The sequence below is a fragment of the Meleagris gallopavo genome, chromosome Z (assembly GCF_000146605.3).
Source record: "Meleagris gallopavo isolate NT-WF06-2002-E0010 breed Aviagen turkey brand Nicholas breeding stock chromosome Z, Turkey_5.1, whole genome shotgun sequence".
In the NCBI taxonomy this organism is placed as follows: Eukaryota; Metazoa; Chordata; class Aves; order Galliformes; family Phasianidae; genus Meleagris; species Meleagris gallopavo.
The window spans coordinates 36,573,263-36,593,964 of record NC_015041.2 but is presented as its reverse complement, the minus strand read 5'-3'; the positions used below and the strand labels follow the sequence as shown (position 1 = coordinate 36,593,964).

Here is a 20,702-nt window from a genome sequence, read left to right as displayed (position 1 = left end):
GAAACAAAAAAACCATGGAGAGGGAGGAAAGGAAGGAGAGAGGAAGGGAAGAAGTGAAAGAAAGAAAGAAAGAAGGACAGGAAGAACCGTGTCAAAGTAACACTTGTCTGCTGCCCTCATGTGTGTTTATTTCAACTTTAAACTGAACACAGGAAGAACTGTCTCTCCTTTTATTCTTGCTTGCTTGCTTGCAGTCTGTGTTGGTGAAATGGGCATGTTCACATTTATATAGCCAGATTTTCAGCACTTACCTCAGATGGAGATAGCCACATGCCAGAGTTCTCCCCCCCAGAGTTAGGAGAGACTTATGCTCTGAGACCCTTGCTATGGCAGCTGCTGCTACCTTGCAGATTAGCCAAACAATCCATTAATCATTATATTAAGAAACATCTGAACTATATTGTTACATATTAAATAACAAGAAGTTTCACCATTTTTACTTTCCTGTCCATCTAGGTTGCTTGGAGACCAGTGTTTTCAGGAATAGTAATGCAGTTTATTCTTGGGCTTCTTCTCCTGAGGACAAAACTGGGGTTTGATACATTTAACTGGCTAGGCATTCAGATCCAGGTAAGCTACTGGACATAACTGTTTATTTCTTACATCACTTTCTGTTTTGAGGCTCTTACCTAACAGTCAGGCAGCACAACAATCTGTTTGCCCCCAGATGTTTCCCTCATGAGGAAAACTGAGTTCTGAGTGGTAACTGACAACCTACATTCGGTCTTCTCTTCTGTTTCATCCAGATACCACAAAATCACGTGCAACAGATTGATAAACAATGACCAGAGTTTGTTAATGTCTTTACCTTCCTTGGGATAAAATCATACCTTGCATCCCTCCAAATGCAAAACTGCTTTTGTCCCAATTCCCTCATAGAAATACTTAACACCAAAATATCCTTCCAAAAATCTGAACATGCTGAAAAGCTTTGAGATTTAGCAAGCCTGAAAAACCACTGTCTTCAGAACAGTCGTAGTTCCAGGGGCTTGTAATACTTACCACAAAACATAAGAAAGTAAGGAACAAGCAGAAGTATCTACCTCTGGGACAAGGCAAACCAGCTCACTGCAAACAGTAGGAGATCTCTAGAGTGGGGAAGGATCCCATCGTAGGTATCTGTAAAGATAATTGCAGATACAAAGGTTTTTTAAAAGTTCATTGTTGCAAAGTACTAAATAAGAAAAATCCAAAAATCAGATTAGAGAGTACTCACTGAAGGACATTCTAACTTTTCATCACAGAGTTACTATTTATACAACTGTTCTTCACAGTACAGATAATTAAGTGCCTTTGAAATAAGACAGGGCAGAATGTACTGTCTCTGCACAGGAGTGGAGGCACACATGTGACGTCTGTTTGCTGCTAACCTGCAAGCAACAGAAGTTACCTGGGTTTTGTCAATGGATTCTCAGCCTTCCCTTTCAGTTCCCACTGAAGGACATCTAGTGCCCTCTCTCGTTAGCTCCATGTGGCTAATGGCCACTGCTATTGTAACTAGCCATTTACATCTCCATTTTACATGTTATCACTGAGAGCACATGTTGGCCTCAGGTATATAAAAATGAAACACAATACCAGAATTAAAAAGTAAAATCTTCTTTTATGTCAGCTTTTGACTGTTCTTTTTACAACTCATTATCTCAAGCATAAAATCTCCCTTTCAAACTGTATCATTTATTGTACGTATTTACATTGGGCGTGTAGAATACCACAGTATCAGGATTGAAAAATACATTCTCCTCTTAGTAAAGCAGGAAATGTTGTCCTGTGCTGTTCATTTACACAGTTGGGAACAGTGTGCACTTGTGGCAGAACAGAGCAGAGACCCCTAACCGACACAGGTCAGTTAAGCCTTGACCTGTAAATAGCATAGCACAAGATCCTTGAACTGCACAAAATTGCTGCAACAAGTCTAGCAGTATTGGCATGCTTTTTGATGGTGACACAGAGCCTATTACTGATTTTATTTTATTTCTGTCTGTAGACTTTTCTGGAGTACTCTGACACAGGTGCTAAGTTTGTGTTCGGTGAAAAATATACAGATCATTTCTTCGCTTTTAAGGTAAGGCAGCTTTTATAAATATGGGAAGTATGGAAGATAGGCTGCGGAAAGGAACAGAATGTTTGGGAAATATATGCATTATATGTCTTATGATAAGAGTGTAGTAACCTGAGAGATCAGCTAAGAGGCAAACTCTTCCATATTCTACTCTGCATAGAAGATCCAGGAACCTCATATATAATGGACTGTAGTTAGAGATCATGTAGTAATGGCTTTAAGGTAAAACAGCGTAGATTCCTGTTAGATGTTAGGGAAAAATTCTTTATTAAGAGCATGGCAAGGCACAGGAACAGGCTGCTCAGAGAGGATGTGAATGCCCTATCCATGGAGATGCCAGGTTGGATGGGGCTCTGGGCAGCCTAATCTGGTGAAAGGTGTCCCTTCCACTTTAAAGAAACATCATCTCCTGCCTATCTTCTTCATGTCTGCACAAGGTTCTATACTGTGCTATACTGTCATATCCTGAATTGCTGTGTAGACCACTAACTGACAGCCATTGCCTATATAGAAGTGGAAAGCCTAAGTGTATTTTTATACCAAGGAGAAGGTGCCCATGCAGAAGCAGGGAAAACTGCATGAGTCACATATGCCAATAATGTGATTCCCAGATTCTCCATCTCTCCTTTAGAATTTGTTGGGAAAATGCTGAAATACAGCTCAAGTGCACTCCACTCCCTTGCATGTGTCAACATTCTGCCTGGCTTTGTTACCACACATAGTTTCTGTCATGGCACATGCTTAGTTTGGAATCAAGAGCATTTATATGTTCAAAATAACAACAACAACAAAAACACATTAAGCGTATCAGGATTCTGATAGGAGCCATTTCTCTGTCTTGCACTTCAGACATATGATTATGGATTTACACAGCTTTTATCTTCTTTCTTACCTGGAGATATCAAAACAGGATATTCTTACATTCTTCACAGTTAGCTCTATCATTTCTTAAAAGTAATTAAAAAAGAAACCTGTAAAATATGTCGTTACTACAAATACTCGTAACATTTGGGGCGGGGAGAGGAGAAATGGGGGGGGGAAGCATTTCAGCAAGAAATAGAAATGATATTTTAATATATTATATGGGTGTAACAAATCAGGAAAGGAAGGCAAGAGACTGGCATGGCTGAACCAGGACCTGCTGATCAAACTGAAGAGCAAAAAAATGCACAGGCAGTGGAAACAGGGGCATGTACTGTGGAAAGAGTATAAGGAAGCTGCTAGGCTGTGTAGGGATGGGGTTAGGATAGACAAGGTTTAGCTTGATCTAGGCTTTGCAAGGGATGCCAACAAGAATGACTTTTACAGATAATTCAACCAGAAAAGTCAAGTCCAGGAGGGACTGAATATCCACAATTTTATAGGTCTCAGTGAGATGCATCCTAGTATCCCGACAGAATTGGCTGATGTAGTCACCAATCTACTCTCAAAATATTTGAAAAGTTGTGGCATTCAGGTCAAGTCCGTAGTGATTGGAAAAAAGGCAAAATCACACACATTTTTAAGAAGAATAATAAAGGTGACCCTGGGAACTACTGGTCAGTCTCACTCTGTGCCAGAAAAGATAATGGAGAGATCCTCCTGAGAGCTTTGCTAAGGCACATGGAAGGCAGGGAGGTGATACGGGAGAATTATCACGGCTTCAACGAGGGCAAGTTCTGTTTTACCAACCTAGTGGCCTTTCATGATACTGTAACTGCTTCAAGCAAAGGAGCTAGATTTCTAAGCCTAGACTTCTAGTTCTTTGTTACAAATTGTATATGGAAGTGTTACTGGCTTTTTCAGGGTACTCATTAAATTTCTTCATCAGTTAAATCTTGTCTGTCTAAAGATATGTGGAAGGTACTTGAAGCTGTACCTTCTGGAGACTAAACTTTCTCACTGTATTTTTCAAGGAGACAGATATAGTTCCATTAGTTTGACCAAGAAGGTATAATTACACTGCAGGACCTATCCGTTCTTCCCATGGTGGAAACATGGTAGCCATTTATGGAGAGAAGGTCCAAGATGAGGTCCATCTGACTTTCGTGCTGTATTTTCTTTCATAGTTCTCAATCCTCTTTTCTTGGCACTGACATCTCCTTCACTTACAGGTTCTACCTGTGTGTATATCCAAGCTTAACTGATGAATAGGTTTGGTTTTAATCATTTGACATTGATTTTCATTGCATTTATTTCTGCAGACATTGTAATTGAAAATCCATTGCAATGCAGTGTGTTGCATGTAGCTGATTTCTATGTGCTTGTATTAGAGTAATGATTTGCAAATATTTTCCATATGATTTTGTTATGCCCTAGATGACTGCTAGCCTGAACGGATCATTAAAACAGCTATTTACCAATTAAATAGTTGCTGCTATTTTCTGATGAAGACATAATATAGTAGGTACAACATTAAGTCACTGGGGATTTAGTTTAATTTTAAAATAGTCTCCATTTTTATACAGTCAAGGCAGAAATTGTCCCAAGTGGAAAATAACCTCTCTGTTTCATAAAGAGTAACATTACATCCAGAACTGCCTGCAACTCAGAAATGGGGAAGCGTGATTTGGAGGTTTCCAGTTGTGATTGAAGTGAGGCAAAGGGATGCTAGCTGTCACCTACCACAGACAGAACAGGGCTCATCTCTCCTTAAGCAAAAAACATTCTGCTGTATCAATTGATAGCTCTTCTCATTCAACTGGAGTGAAAGACTCATGATTTTAACATCTGACATGCACAGCAGACTTTTGATTATCTAAATTGAGTTTCCAGGGTTTATCAAAATTGTTGACTGTATTAACTCCCCTCTAGTAAGGAACAGCTTTAATTTGCTGGAAAGTTCTGAACTAACAATATTTTTTGTCTTTTTTTTTTTCCCATTCCATTTGCCGCTTTTATTTATGATATATTATGACCTCAGTTAAGCACACGCAATACCTTACTATTCTTAGTGGCATTGTTTTAAACATCATTAACTTGTCTGACATATCTTGGAGACTTCTGAGAGATTTTTTTTTCTATTAGTTTTTTCTATTAGTATAGAAATGATATGCTCCCATGTGTTTAACAACTTGAGAATTAAGTTATACTCATTTTATTCAACATGAAAAACTAACACACCTAATAACTTGTCACATAGTGGGTTAGACATTTTTGGAATTGTTTTAAATCATATGATTAAGGAAAATGTTCCTTCTACTTCCACTGAAGGATACATATTTGATTTTCCTTATATTTAATAAGTATAAATGTGTGAATTTGTTTTTTAAGCAGAATGTGTTTGTGCTTACAGTTACAGAGTTCTTCAATATGCCACATTCAGTGTTATCAATATAATGGAATAACAAAAAAAGAGGATTTTACTATATTGTGTTATTAAGAAGCAGCTATGCTGCTTGAGCTTTCTAAGCCCTTTACTGTGGGAAATCGAAGCAGTTACAATTCCCGTTAGAACCTCTCCATCTTCTGAAGGATTTCTGTCCCAATACTTACATAGCTGTCTAAACAGGATTTTTTTTCAGAAATAAACACAGAGGAACTGAGCTCTGAATTCTATGCCATTGCATATATTTCATGGCTTTCAAAAGTCGGTACATGTCTTAGAAAGTGCTAGTGCTCAGTAAATGTTTGAGCTCACATAAATACGGCTATAAACAAATACTTCACAGATAGACAATAAATAATTCCAGCACAAATACACACAACAATTCACGAAGGTTAAAAGTTTTACAGCATAGTCGTAAACTTAATGATTAGTTTTCAAGACTTCTAAGTGTATCTCAAAAAACATGAGCCTACAGAATCATGGACAGGAAAACCATTCTAGAAGTTTAATGATTTTATGCTTCCCAATCAGGTCCTGCCAATTGTGGTTTTCTTCAGCACAGTAATGTCTATGCTTTATCACATTGGATTTATGCAGTGGCTCGTTGGAAAGGTAGGAATTGCTAACAGTAGGTTCTTGTTTGCCTAATATGAGACACCTCTTGAACGCCTGTATCCTTTCAGGGAGAGACATATGGAAAGCAGTTTATTTTTAACCTGACAATAGTTTTGAATGTTACCACTACAAAATCCAAAGTGACATTACCAAGCACAGTTTCCTCCCCAGACTGTACTGTTAATGCCACAGTAGCTGATGGCTTTGCATGACTGCTTCAGAGCCTCTCACATGCCATACTTACCTAAATCTTCCTTTCCACCTGTCCCATGTCCATTTTCTATCCCACAAAATGCAGGATTAAGGCTGCATCACAACTAGTGGATTGCTGCCTACTGCAAAGTATTGCAGGAGTGATTATGAACACCACCCACACACAGGCTGCCCAAGGAACTTATCTCCCTGAATAAGATTATGGAATCACAGAATCCAAGAACCTTCTGAGTTGGAAGGGACCACAAGGATCAAGTCCAACTCCTGAATCCACACAGTACCAAAATCAAAGATTGGAGACTGTTTCCTAGCCTCATACTTTGTCTTCATTTTTGTCAGGTCATAGGTCCACTGTCCAGTCTGGAAAATTGGTTAGAAAGTCTACAATTAGTCTTTCTACCTACGTGCCCAGTGAATTTATCAGATGAGGGAAAAGATGTTTTTATGGGTGACAGTTAAAGCTTATTTCTGGATAAACATGAAAAGTCCTTTGTTGTTCACATTCACAGGATTGTTACACAATCAGCACAAACTTCTCCAAGGTGAAATACTGTGTACTAAAATTTTTAGCTGTAATAAAATTCTGCATTTTGTTTGCTTTCATATGGTCAAAGTCCCTTTGGAAAGGTACATAAGTAATAATGACATATCAAAATATCTACTTAGTTAATTTAGTTCAGCGGCTAGTGCCCAGGAGGAGCCTGAGGTCTTTCAGAATTTTACCCTCAATTCTGTTAAATTATTCCTCCTTGTCTTATTTAAGCACGCTATTCCTAAATGAACACACATTACCTTGATGTTGAAATCATTAATACTAAATATTTATGGAGTCTCAGAGCCCTGATACTGACATGATTAATTCAAGAAGTTAATGGATCAGGCACACCGATGTGTTTATTTGTTTTTTCTTTTTTTCACTTTTTATCACTTTAGGTTGGTTGGATAATGCAGATTTTTATGGGGACGACTCCTGTTGAGTCTCTTGTAGCTGCTGGTAACATATTTGTGGGACAGGTGAGTTTAAGCATGGAAAAACATGCTAAAATGAGATTACTGAATATTGTGAAATATGACTACTTAGCACACATCTGTGTATAAAAAATCAATTCATATGAAGTAAGGACAATAGTACAGAAAGTCTGGTGGTTGATTTCCTGGAAGATAGAATTCTGCTAAGTTTATGTGTTGGTTGTGATACACAACAGGATATACTTTGGGAAACACATAAGTTCCCAAAAGATGTTCAGATATAAATGTAGGTAATAGTCTCCCTTATGAGACTACTCCAAGGCTATATATATATATATATCTATAAGCCTTTTTTCTTAAACTAAGGAGAAAAGAAATGGGATGAAAAGGGGTCACAAGGCAGACAGTGATAGAGGGAATGGGATCCTGGCTCATCTGCACAAGACCTTAGCCACGAAGCTGTAGCACATAGTCCACTTAATGGAAAATCCAGTAAAATAACACTACAGCAGTATCAGTCCAAGTCTTCAGAGAAGAGTGAAAAGATCACTGAGTAGCGCCCAATCCCAGAAGAACACTTAATACATCATAGTTATTTTGCAACAGTGCCTTACTCTTTCATACTTCTTCTCGTATGCCCTTAACACTACTCTCAGGCTATGTTCACACTCATGCCAGAAATACTGGGAGCACCTGCCCGTAAATACTGGCTGGTATGCATGTATCACACGATGCACAGCCCTATCTGCAGCTCAGATCCATGGCTGTTTCTAGCTCACTCAGAACTGGATTTGGATTTCTTGGCAATTTCACTTGGCCTTTGGACGGAAGTTAAAATCTGCAAGAATGATCAGCAAGAGACATGCTGGCAAAATTTTCCCTTCTGAAGAAAAAAAAAAACAATTTATTCATGTTCAGAGCACTCATTAGCACGAAGATTGACTAGTGAGAAATACATAGGAATGTGCGATGCAGCTGGTGATTTTCCTGCCCATTTAGTAAGATAAATTTCTGAGGATTTATTAGGAAGTTCTGAATTTGTTGTTTGTCTTTCAATTCCAGACAGAGTCTCCTCTCTTAGTACGGCCATACTTGCCATACATCACCAAATCTGAACTCCATGCAGTCATGACAGCAGGATTCTCAACTATTGCTGGAAGTGTCTTAGGAGCATATATTTCTTTTGGGGTAAGTGAGGGAGGGAGAACTGAAAACATATGGTTTAGCTTAAAATACTTAAGTATAGAAGTCCAGCTAAAATATTGGGCAGTACAGCTGAGTTATTCCTCTACCTCCTTTTTTTTTTCTTCCTGATAGAAGTAATCACAAAAAAAATTATTGTTTCCTGATGGTAGAAGAAGATAACATGGTCTGATCTTAAGTAGAGTAACACACCTTGGGTGTACAGAGAGTCTTCCTGTCTTATCTGCAAGGAAATTCTGATTTCTGTACATTTCTACAGTCCAGATGAACTAACATGGAATATGCTAGCTGGTCAATGCCTGCTGAAGTGACATAGATGAAGTCCTTCAGGATCAGGACTGGCTGCTAGCCATATGATCCTAAATACTCCATTTGTGACCGAGGTTCTAGTAATGCTGTATAAACACAGATAGTGAATGCCTTGTCTGCCATGAGGCTAGCAGCATGAGGCTAGACAGAAAAGCAAGGCTGAAGATGTGATTTTCTATCAAAGACATCAGGAGATGGATGATAAATTTGTTCCATATCTGAATAAAATACAATGGAGAGACAGAGGCAAGAAGAGAGGACTGACTGAAAAGACCAAGAAGCAAATAGAGAAAGAGCTAGAAATACTGCAAAAGCTAGCAAAGTTTTTTATGTAGAAATTTGTGAAAGAAGAGATGAAAGGGTAACAGAAAAATTAAGCTATGTAAATTTTTTTAATTGCACTTTCAAGGGACAGAAATAATGTTTGGCTATCAAGGAACATACATGCACTGTTACAGAAGCTAGCTCTCACTCTTCTTCTTCTATTGCTAAATCCAGGACTTGGATTTAGTTTTGTTCTGCTGTGCTCCTGGCTTCTTTCTTTCTTTTGATTTTTGGTTTGGATAAGAGCTCTTCTCGTGGAAAGATTAATTTGTACTTTTTACTTCTTAGGCTTCTGCTCTCTCCAATTAGTTTTCTCCAGTTTTCTTTCTTTCTCTACAAGTAATGTGATATTTTTAATGACTCCCTGTAGAAAAATTTTCCAGTCATTTAATGATTTTAGTTGCTTTCTACATGCTTGTTTATGATGTTCATGATGCAGTTATCACAGCATATTTTCTGTCACTCAAAATTTTAGGTTTCTGCCTCCCACCTACTGACTGCTTCTGTCATGTCTGCACCAGCATCATTAGCCACCTCCAAGCTGTTCTGGCCTGAAACTGAAAAGCCTAAAGTAACTTTGAAAAGTGGCCTAAAAATGGCAAAAGGGTAAGCTCATCTAGGTTCTGGGTTAATAGTAATAATCTTGTGAAAACACCATTCAGAAAAGTAATTAACTCCTTATGCATAAGATTTAGGGGCAGCACATGATGAGCGGGCAGGAATTAAATCAAGTATGTGCCAGTATGTGCCAAGCTAGCAGTTTATGAGTTCAAGTGCAGCATGCCCAGCTATAACTATCTGAAGCTACCACTACTCATCAGGACAGGTGCAGAGCTGCCATGGACCTGGGCTTGACAGCTCTCCAGGAGACTGAAATGCCTGTCCAATGTGAATCACCAAAAGATTTTCCCATTTGCTCTTTTCTTTGCAACAAATCCATAAATACAAGCAAACAAAAACAAAGGTAAAGCAACCATTTCAGTGATGGCAGCAGCAGCAAACTTTTTGCCCATCTGCAGGGAAACTTACTTGCCTCAAGAATGACAGACAAAGCAGAAAGTCTTGGAAGGAGCTGCTTCTGAACAGAACAAGCATCTCTGCAAGGGCTGCCTGCAGAAAGCTCAGTGCCTGCAAAAAGATCACTGCTTGCAGTGTCTCAAGCAGTCACAGCACTGGGATATGATACAGAGCTTGCCCAACCTTTACTTCCAAAACACTTACTCTCAACCACACCAGAATTTGTCCTCAGGGTATCAAAGACACACCCTCCCAGTATCCCCCAAGAGAATCCAAGGCAGAAACTTGCTTTACCTGACCATTATTTTCCCTATGACTGCACAGACAGCTCTAGGAATTGATTCCTAATCACATTCAAGCAACTTTTAGATCTATGATTTTTCTTGAGTTACAAAATGTTCACACCCTGTTACGTCTTTTTTTTTTTCATTGAAAAAGTGAATCAAATAACCTGTTGGAGGCAGCCAGTCAAGGTGCATCCAGCTCTATTCTGTTGGTGGCAAACATTGCTGTGAATCTCATCTCCTTCCTTGCCCTGCTGGCTTTTGTTGACTCAGCCCTCTCTTGGGTGGGCAGTCTGTTTGACTATCCACAGCTGAATTTTGAGGTATGGTCTTCAAGTCCTTAATACAGCTTATATGTGTACATAATTTGCTTTTCTTAAATTATGCATCTGTGTGGTTTGTTCTTGTTTGTGGTGTTGATTTTTTAGTGTGATCTAAAAAAATTTTTTTTACACACATATTCTTCAAAAATGTCTTTACTATCAAAGGGAAATTGTTGCCATGTAAATATTTCTGTTCATTAGTCCATGTAGAGTTTCCCTCTGGACTGTTTTTGATAAGCCAGCAGTGCACTTTTTTGAGCACCGTGTGCTAATACTTGTCTCCTCTGGCTTGGCTATGTACTTGCCAAATCATTAACATCTTCTTCAAATAAACATTGAAGTGCCTTTTGCTTTAGATAGCAAGTCCTTAATGCTCACCAGCTTTACCTGAATAAGGACAAGGTACAAGGCTGGACTTGTTACCAGCACAACTGTAAAACGACACCCGAATCAATCAGCTGAGAAAACAGACTTTAAAAAGGACTTAGTTTTTGAGGATTTTTTTTTAGCTTTGGATGATACATTGTTTTTGACCCAACACAACAGCCATTCAATGGATTTGGTCTTTCTGTTTTCCAAGTTCCTGATACAACAGCAGTGTGAAACATGGATATAGCATTGTGATACAGGGGCTGAAGAAGTGGATAAACACTCACATTGGCTTTACCAATAGTAAGATGCTACCCTACAGAAATTTCCGCAGATTATTTCTCCACACAGACAGCCACAGCAGAGGAAAGGCGTGTATATGCATACCTCAGCCATGTTAATTGCAAGAGTGGTGTTTCAGTAACTACTGGATGGAGCAGGATTTGGATGAATGGATAAATCATAAGAAGATGCAACACACAAACGTTTTCATTCAGCCATTCCTTTTGAGAGTCACTAACTTCTGTTGTGTTCCGTTCCGCTGTTGAAGAAGGTCCAGCTAGGACTGTAAGCCTAGTGGGTCTGTGCTGTGGATATACAGGCTAGCTGTGCATTTCTGTCTTGAATGGAAAAGGAAGATATTGGTGTGAGGACATACTTTTGGGGGAGGAGAGACAGAGAGACGTGCAAGAACAGTAACTGCTTAAACATCTCAGGTTCACAAAAGATAATCTGATCAAACGCTTTCACTGCTTCACCTCTTTTCTTCCCTTTGCAAAAATAAGATATCCTGAAATATGAGATTTGTTTTTTTCTTGCATAGTTTTTATACTAGGAAAAGTATGTATCATTCCAATTATGACAGGAGTACAGCTTTTATGCAGAAATTAGCCCTTTGTTTATACCAGTTGGAGTTCAATAACCTGTAAAGTCTGTTCATTAAAACACTTGATTTAATCAGCATATGAACCAGACTTCTATTCTTTTGTCAACACTTTTAACTCAAGCCTCTTTATTTTCTTCAAATGCTCTGTCCATTCTGAAGTCATCTTTGGGGAAAAATAAGGCACAAAGACTTGTTTTGTTTGAAGTGTAAAACTAAGGATATATCTAATTACTATGTTAGATCTAAATTTTGAGTTGATACTTTAAAAATTAATTCCCAGTCTCTCAGATGTTCTGGCAGTAAGAAAACCAATGTTCCTACACTGAAATAAACCCACCTTTACTTTCAGTCTATAGAACTTATCAGATGTCATTGTTCTTTGACCAATTATCACTTTTGACCAGTTTTGTCTTACATATTTTGCAGAACATTTGTGCATATGTGTTTATGCCATTCTCCTTTATGATGGGAGTAGACTGGGAAGACAGCTTTATTGTTGGTGGACTACTAGGTTATAAGACTTTTTTCAATGAATTTGTGGCTTATGAACGTCTCTCAAAACTGATCCACAATCGAGAAAAGGGTGGGAGCATGTACATAAATGATGTGAAACAATATATGACTGTAAGTAGCATTTTCTTTTATAAATATTTATTCAATCTAATTCTTTTTTGCTGCAACACAATTTATCTTTTAGTATGGGCTCATAGGGACAATGGTGGCATATTGGTTTAAACTGTGTCTTTCAGTAACAGATCATAATTATTAAAATACAACATTGTCTTGTGAGTCTGCCATGACTGTTATCACAGTATATCTCAAACAAGTAAAGAAAGGTATAGCTTATGGGTAGAGAAGTTTTAAAGAATACACCATATCCCGCAGAACACTTTCCTGATGACCAAGGCCATCTTCAAAGTGACTTTTTTCTTACTTCATTTTTAGGTAGCACTTCCCTATGAGATATTCTTCTAGGAAAATTCTGGGCAAGAACTGAAGGATATTCTTGTCCATAGAGATTTACTCAAGCATTATGCTTCTGGAGAGGAATCCAGGAAGCTCTAGATCATAGCATTTAAAATAGTGTCATCCTGTTGTCCATGCCACACCTCTATTGGAGGTTGTTATTCCCATCCAGAAGGCAGTAGTACAATGCATATAATATGGCATACACCATGTATTTTTATGCCATATAATTTGCACTTATTTGCACAGGGGCAAAGAACACAGTAATCAAGACTGATTTTTGCAGATGTGTCTCTAGCATCCCCACTTCATGAGCTTTGCTACCTCCACTGGTCCTTGCTATTCCAATCAAGATAACTTGTCAGTGTAGAGGACCTTTAATTACGAAACCTACTTAGGTACAGGCTTTAATTTTCATTTTCTTTAGTATTATACTTTGGATACATGCCTTGATACAAAACCAAAATCTTATTCCTGACCACTTGCATTCTTTATTCCTGGAACATATTTCAGAAATTGAGATATAAAGCCAGTTAGTCTGATCAAATTCTCACACTCTTGCCCATGTTTCCATTATCAGAGGTCCTGGAGAAAGATCTCTGAGCTAGATTGACCTTTGGTCAGCCTTGCTATAGTCATGTTATGTTCTATAAGGGGAAAATGGCTGTGAATTCAATGAATGCTTAGGTTTAGTCTGATTTAGATTCCATCATCTGTATTTTACTTTGTTAATTTTTTTCCTTTTTATTCAGTAAAATGCAGTGTAAGACTTCATTGTTCAAATTTAATACCTTCATAGAGCTGTATTAGCTTCCACAATAAAAATCTCTGAGATGTGAAAGCAACTTTGATTCATAACACTTGTAAAAATGGCCAAGTCATCATTTTAATTGGCACAACCGTTCATCCGAGAGTAGTGTAGCTTTCAGTTCTAATTTCTGTTCCACATAAATACTAACTAGTGTATCTAGTAACAGATATTCAGACAGAGAAAGCAAACAAGCAGTCTTTTTTACTGCCTGATCCGAATAATAACAAAGCTTCCGATTTTTAAACCTGGGATAATGCAAGTGAAAGCAGGAAATCATGGTACACAAAGCCTTTTCTAGGAAAAGCAGGCAAAATGTGTACTTGAAACACATTTTCCCGCATATGTACAGACTGATTGAAAATTTTTACAAATTGGTTTTCATAAAACAGGAAAGGAAATAGAGGAACCTTCTAATAAATAGGAAACCTCCTAGAATACTCATTCAGCTGTCTTGCACATAAAATATGGTAAATAGAAGTTCAGAGCTGCCTGGGAGCAAAAGTCTATTTGCTGAGAGATACTGCGTTTTTTCCCAAAGTGTTGGAACTACATTTATCTTGAAGTTTCTAGCTTGATTCCACCCAGAGTCATTTTTGTGTCCTGTGAGGAGTCCCTCCATGTGGACAAAGTGCAACCCATACCCCATACTTTTGTTTTGCCCAAGAGAAGGAAGATCGTTAAAGTCAGGAAGCAAATAAATTACTAGTAGGAATTTATAAATCATAACATTCATCTGCCTGTTATTACATCAAAGCACCCACTCTGAAGGAAATGCATTTTCTTCTTCCATACACAGGATGGAGTGTACACAGAGCTCTCTGCTTGTTAGGGACAGCATACAAAAAACTTAGATTTCAGCGGAGTGCTACAAAGCCAGGCCAGCTATGAAGCAAGATGAATTAAAGCTTTCTGACTCATGACATGTTGTTCAACAAGGCCAAGTGAAAGGTGTTGCACTTGGATCAGGGCAACCCCAAACATGTATACAGTCTGGGAGAAGAATTCATCTCAGTGAACAGCTCTGCAGGGAAAAACTTGGTGAATGAAAAGCTGGTCATGAGCTTGCAACCTGGAAGGCTAACCACTTCCTAAGCTGCAGCAAAAGAGGAGTGGTCAGCAGGGAGAAGGAGGGGATTGTCTTCCTCTATTCTGCCCTTGTGAGGCTGCATCAGGAATACTACATCTAGGTGTTGGAGCAGGTCCAGAGATGGGCCACAGAGTTGATCAGAGGGCTGGAAATCTCTCCAAATTTAGGCAGAGGGAGCAGGGCTTTTTTGGCTTAGAAAAGAAAAGGCCCCGAGGAGACCTCATTGCAGCCCTCCAATAAAAACAAAAACAAAAACAAAAACAAAGACAGGGCTTATAAAAAAGACATAGGCTGACTTTTTAAATGGTCTGATAGTGATAGGACAAGAGGAAACAGTTTTGAACTAGAAGAGGGGAGATTTAAGTTAGATGTCAGGAGGAAATTATTTACTTAGAGGGTGGTATGAGATGGGAACAGACTACTCAGAGAATCTGTGGTTCCTGGAGGTGTTCAAGGCCAGCTGGATGAGGCCCTTAGCAGCCTGTTCTAGTGGGTGGCAGCCCTGGCCATGGCAGAGGGGTTGGAACTGGCTGAGCTTTGAGGTCCCTTTCGAATCACAACATTCTATGAGTCTGTGAGTCTGTGACACTCTGAAAAAATATCTAAATTGTCACTATGAGTTAAGAATAATTTTCATCTTTAATTACTTATACTCATCAATGTATATGAAGAATGAATCCACCACGTGGTCTTTGAGTCCTCAGATGTGAAAGCCTGCATACCTGCAAGGAACAGAATGACTAACCTTGTTGCAAGTCACACGCTAGGATAGCAACCATGTGAAATTTAATATATTGATTTCAGTTCTCAGAGCCCTGGGCCACAATGCCGTAGTTTCAGACTTGTAAATCAGCATGAGCTGTCTCAATTCATTCAACTGGGTATTTGTTTGTTTTCCAGGTCCGTTCTGAAACCATTGCAACCTATGCTCTTTGTGGATTTGCCAACTTTGGCTCTCTGGGAATGGTAATAGGAAGTCTAAGTAAGAATGCCATTCATGGATTATTTATTTAGAAAGCAAATACCAAGGAAACACCCAGAGGGATGGGCTGTGGGTGAAGCTTGGCAGCTTTAGGAGCTGAGTTTCTCTCTTTCAAGAACCAGTACCCAGCTGGGCATGGGGGGACTCCCTAAGGGATATACACGTTGAGGTACAAAAATGAGTTGAGAAGAAGGGGAGGGTACCAAGCCCACAAGTCTCCCTGTCAAAAAATCATGCTGCCAACCACTACAGCTACTGTAGATCTTAGGCATTGGGGTAAGCAAACTACGTCTGTAGCCAACTAGTTTGAAAGATAAAATTAGTGTTTTTCTCTGAAAATGTTACATATATGCAACTGACTCAAAGGGAAAGGAAAAAAAAAAAGCATAAACTTTTCAGAACTCTAGGAGAATTTAAAATAGAGAAAAGAAGGAAAGAAAAGAAGGAAGGAAAGAAAGAAAGAAAGAAAGGGAGAAAGGAAGGAAGGAAGGAAGGAAGGAAGGAAGGAAGGAAGGAAGGAAGGAAGGACAGTGTGTAAGAGCAGGAGCCAGCTGCGGGCTAGATCCCAGTACAGTGACTGATATTCACTTCTAAAAGCAGCTGTTGGCTGGCAGAGATGTGCAAATTGCCAAAGCAGACATAATTTGCCTTTTCTATGCTCAAACCAGCTTCTTAACAGTGTCAGCAAGCCTTGTCACAAGGCTTTTAAAAGTCCCACTGAACATATCTGATTTTCCTTCCTGATTTACTCTGGTTAGAGCCACAGGGTGGGGCTTTCCTCACATGAAGAGAAAGTTACTGGATTAATTTTCTTTGCATCTGCATGTATGTGTCACAAAATCACAGAATTGTAGGGGTTGGACAGGACCTCCAGAGATCACCTAGTCCAATTATTCCAGTGCTTGACTACTCTCTCAGTGAAGTGTTTTTTTCCTGATATCTAGCCTGCTATTTTATGCACACTTTACTTTTCTTCCTAGCAAGCATGGCTCCCTCCAAAAAAAAGGAAATTGCTAGTGGTGCTTTCAGGGCAATGATTGCTGGAACTATTGCCTGTTTCATGACGGCATGCATTGCAGGTACTGTGCATGAGTTTGGTACATTTGGTGAAAGTGACCACAGGGCGGCAGCACATCAGTGTAATAAATATAGGGGGGGACTTCCTGTTACTTAAAACTAGTATTTTTTTTTTTTTCATGAGATTAAAAGTCAGTGTTGAATTAAAAGCTGCTGAAAAGTGGAGTATATGAAATATCTATTTCTTTTGTTTAATTTTTTTTGTTAGTCTTTGTGTAATAACTGACAAGAAAAAAAGATATTGGTAAGTTATTTTTAAGAAAAAATCTTTCCTTTACACTGTTGCTTACTGCAATAAAGAAGTAATTACAGAGCAGAAACGGTGAATTAGATGAGAAGTAGAACGCAAGAGAGAAGTGAGAGAAGCTACAAAATTTTTATATTATTGCTAAAAGAATGTTTGAGGCTAATAGTATACCCATTGTACGTTTAATTTAACAAAACTGTCTTAAGGTGGGACTCAACAGGAGATCCTTGTTTTCAAATTCTCACATTCATACTGAGTGAAGAATCACAAAGAGACAGCCAGGTTAGGGAGGAAATGAAAAAGAACATGTTAGTTTCTCAGGAGATATTCCCAGGTATGATTCAGCAGACAGAACTCATCCCTAGTATTTAACGATACATTTCACAGCACAGCTTTTTGGGGCATGTGATAAGCATTGCTATTTATCCAGTGAAGAATTGTTGAAATTTTTTCTTTATTTAGCTGAAAAAGAAATCTGTCTATAGAAACCACAGCTTTCTTGTCCCTTTTTTATCACAGCAACAGCAATACTATACATGTTGTAAGGATAATTCTGCTCTGTTTTCTGAAGGTTATAGAAGTACCTGAAATTGCATTAGGCACACTGCCCCCATAACGTTTTGATACATGAGACTGCTGCATATAACTGAGGAATCAGGAAGTCTTACTAAATGTTGTCCTTTCACAAGCTTGGTCTTAAGAATATAGTTGTGAACAGCTACTGGGTAATCTTTCCAAAACAACAAAATCTGTCATGAAAAGAAAATTACATTCTACCCTCTTCTGGCATGGCAGATGCTTTCATTTTACCCAGAAGGCGAAAGAGACGTAGAATTTCTACTACCCCATGTAAGATAACATATTAAAAATGTGGCCATGTTTCACAGCACTAAGTAGAAGGAAGAGCTGTTATTTTCACATTTTTGTGTCTGCATCCCTACATTGGATGTTAATATTTGTATTTTTGGAGAACAGCAAAGCAGATAGATAAGCCACATACATTCTTTTAAAACAAAAGAAAAGCTTGCATGTATATTTGTTCTGCTATAAATGTAGCATAGCTCCATTTTATTTATTGAAAGCGCACTGGCCCAGCACTAGCAGATGTTTTTAGAAGCATGAAAATGCATAAAAAGCCCAAATGTTCTTAATGCAATGGGTCACCACAGTTTAATTTCTGTAGGTAAAAAACGTGTGATTCCTTAATCTAGTTCTGTAAAATTTTTGAAAACTTTTAAGATTTTTGAGGATTTTAAACTTGCAGCATTTTATAGAACTATTTCAAGGGATGATTTCAAATCAGCCAGAACATTTTATCCAACCTTGCTCCCGTAACTGACACTCCCTAATCTTACAGTTACCAAATTGTTCCTTATTTAACAGGAATGCTGGCCATCCCTGATGTGGAAGTTCCATGCCACATTTTGTTACAAACTGCCTTCAATTCTACAAGTTCCCCTGCCAATATCACAGAGCTGGTCGAATGCTGCCAGCAGACCTTCACCAGGTAATGAGGGCCTGAGTATCCTCCACAGGTAGGCCAGGCTCTGCTGCAGGTGCTCCTCACCCTACTTCAGTCCCACACCAGTGGGAGGGAGCACATGGGTAGAGGGCTAGACCAGTCCTCCTGCCAGCATACCCTGGCCCCTTCCTCAGACCATTCCCATCTCTCAGCCATCAGTGTGGTGGAGTTGAGTTTGGGAGAGAGCTGCAGGCAGAAGGAGCGAGTAGTGATGAAACTCTTTGTCTTACTGCAAAGGCCCGGGTGGGCAAGGGTCTCATTCAGCAACTCTGCACGTAGTAACAAGGAGCTCTTTATCTTTTTAGCACCCTATTTAATTTTTTTTTTAATTCTGTTTTCTTTTTCATCTCTTTTTTGTGAACTTTTTAAACTTTTGAGTCATATGATAATTTTAACACATTTACAGTCACTTTTTAAAAATTACATGTCCATGTGTATGTGTGTATGTGTGTACGTGTGTGTGTACACAAACACACGAGGAGTAAATCTGATTTCTGTTTTTTCCTTCTTCTTTAGTGCAAACAGTTCTCAGGAGAGCTTCTCTGGAGGAAACTACACCCTGAGTTTCTGGAAAAAATGTTGCCAAATACTGAATCAAACAACTTTTAATTGCACATGAATTAAGCCTTAATCTGGAGTGGAATATTCGTAACTAACAGCCATTTTTATTGGCAGAAAGGCAGTAAAAAGCTCCTTTTCCACAACTGTGAATAATATGGACCTTTATTTCCTATCTCCTGCAAGCCTACTTCTTCTGACATGCATAGAATTAGTTCCAAAATTAAACTGGGATGAAAGCAAGAGACCTCCTGCTACAGATCTGTTCTCCCGTTACACATCAGAAAAGGAGGAGAACATTTCTGATTTCATTTCTACCCTGAAACTGATGAATCTATAGCATAAAACTACTACTGGCAAGAAGAAAATCATGCTCAGAGGATCTGACTTGCAATTACAGAAAGTTGTGTACTCCAAATAATATTTTTAGAATTACCATTCTTTCTGCTCTTTTTTGATATTTTATAAGTGGTTTCACTGCAGGTAAATGCCTCTATTCTCAGAAATATCTGTATACTTCTTCTGGTAACTATGGCTACATGTGAACTGAGCTTCTAGCATGGGAGACACCTCATCACCTTGATCACCAAAGTACCCAAACCAAGAACTAGCCAGTGTGTACCCTAGCTCCCGTCTTTCTGCCCTCAGCAGAACATAGGAGGCATCCTATCTGTATCTGAATTCAGGAGGCTGATTTGTGCTTAGAGGTAACTCCCATGACTTGGAAAGGTCCAAATCCCAAAGGAAGTTTCCCATATCAATTTATCCCAACCTTTGTTGCTGAAGGTTGATCCCATGGTCACCAAGTGGATACTCACTGTCATATTCCCAACAGAATCAACAGACCATCAACAAAATGTGGATAAGATCAAGTCAGAATCCATCTCTCTGTGAAAGCAACATTGATGGAACCAGGCTCTAAATAGAAGGATGTGCTATCAAACAAAATATGTCAAACAAAAAAACTAATTTTATTTCCTCTGGTTATGTTTTCTACACCAGACAGGATTATTTCCAAATGTCAGTGGGACAAGTTCTTTAGTAAATAGAATAACGGCATAATAGAATAGATGTTTTAATAAGATGGGGAGAACAAACAAACAAAAACAAACAAACAAACAAACAAAAAACAACCAGGAATTTTGATCCTGATTTCGTGCAGGACTGACTTTTCCCACAGTGGTCTGTGCAGTTCTTATCCATGCAGAGGTCCTTCATGGGTCTGTTTGATGTTGCCTAAAAGCAAGGTTTCCAGCACGTAAAGGAACATAAGATTTATTTGTTATATTCCTTTTTTTTTATTCTAAGATGTAAGATTTACTTGTTATATTCCCCTATTATTGTCTTCAAACAGCTCTACTGCCTGCTTTACCTCTCCCCATGCAGAACACTGTATTTGTGTGTGTAAATATAATAAAAAAAGATTACTTACATTTAGGTAAACAAATATGAGTTTTCATAATAAAATTTATGTCTATTCTGACAAAACAATATGCATCTAACTTCTCATCTTTCCATTAATTATTGCAGAGTCTGCTCTGGGAAAACCAGATTAATAAACTTAGCTGCCA

General features: G+C 38.5%; 1 protein-coding gene across 5 annotated transcripts in view; it reads left to right on the top strand.

The window, feature by feature from the left end:
• The window catches only part of SLC28A3 (solute carrier family 28 member 3), a 42,527-nt gene extending 23,250 nt beyond the window's left edge, over window positions 1–19,277 (top strand). For all 5 annotated transcript variants that reach the window (XM_010725799.3, XM_010725797.3, XM_010725798.2 and 2 more), the window contains 12 exons: window positions 457–570; window positions 1,988–2,065; window positions 5,901–5,981; window positions 7,131–7,211; window positions 8,229–8,354; window positions 9,478–9,608; window positions 10,458–10,626; window positions 12,308–12,505; window positions 15,646–15,727; window positions 16,708–16,806; window positions 18,435–18,558; window positions 19,090–19,277. In XM_010725799.3, the coding sequence (XP_010724101.1) occupies window positions 457–570; window positions 1,988–2,065; window positions 5,901–5,981; window positions 7,131–7,211; window positions 8,229–8,354; window positions 9,478–9,608; window positions 10,458–10,626; window positions 12,308–12,505; window positions 15,646–15,727; window positions 16,708–16,806; window positions 18,435–18,558; window positions 19,090–19,192 (1,386 nt within the window). In that variant the 3' untranslated portion in view covers window positions 19,193–19,277. The remainder of the gene's footprint in view (window positions 1–456; window positions 571–1,987; window positions 2,066–5,900; window positions 5,982–7,130; window positions 7,212–8,228; window positions 8,355–9,477; window positions 9,609–10,457; window positions 10,627–12,307; window positions 12,506–15,645; window positions 15,728–16,707; window positions 16,807–18,434; window positions 18,559–19,089) is intronic.
• Window positions 19,278–20,702: the final 1,425 nt, after the last annotated feature.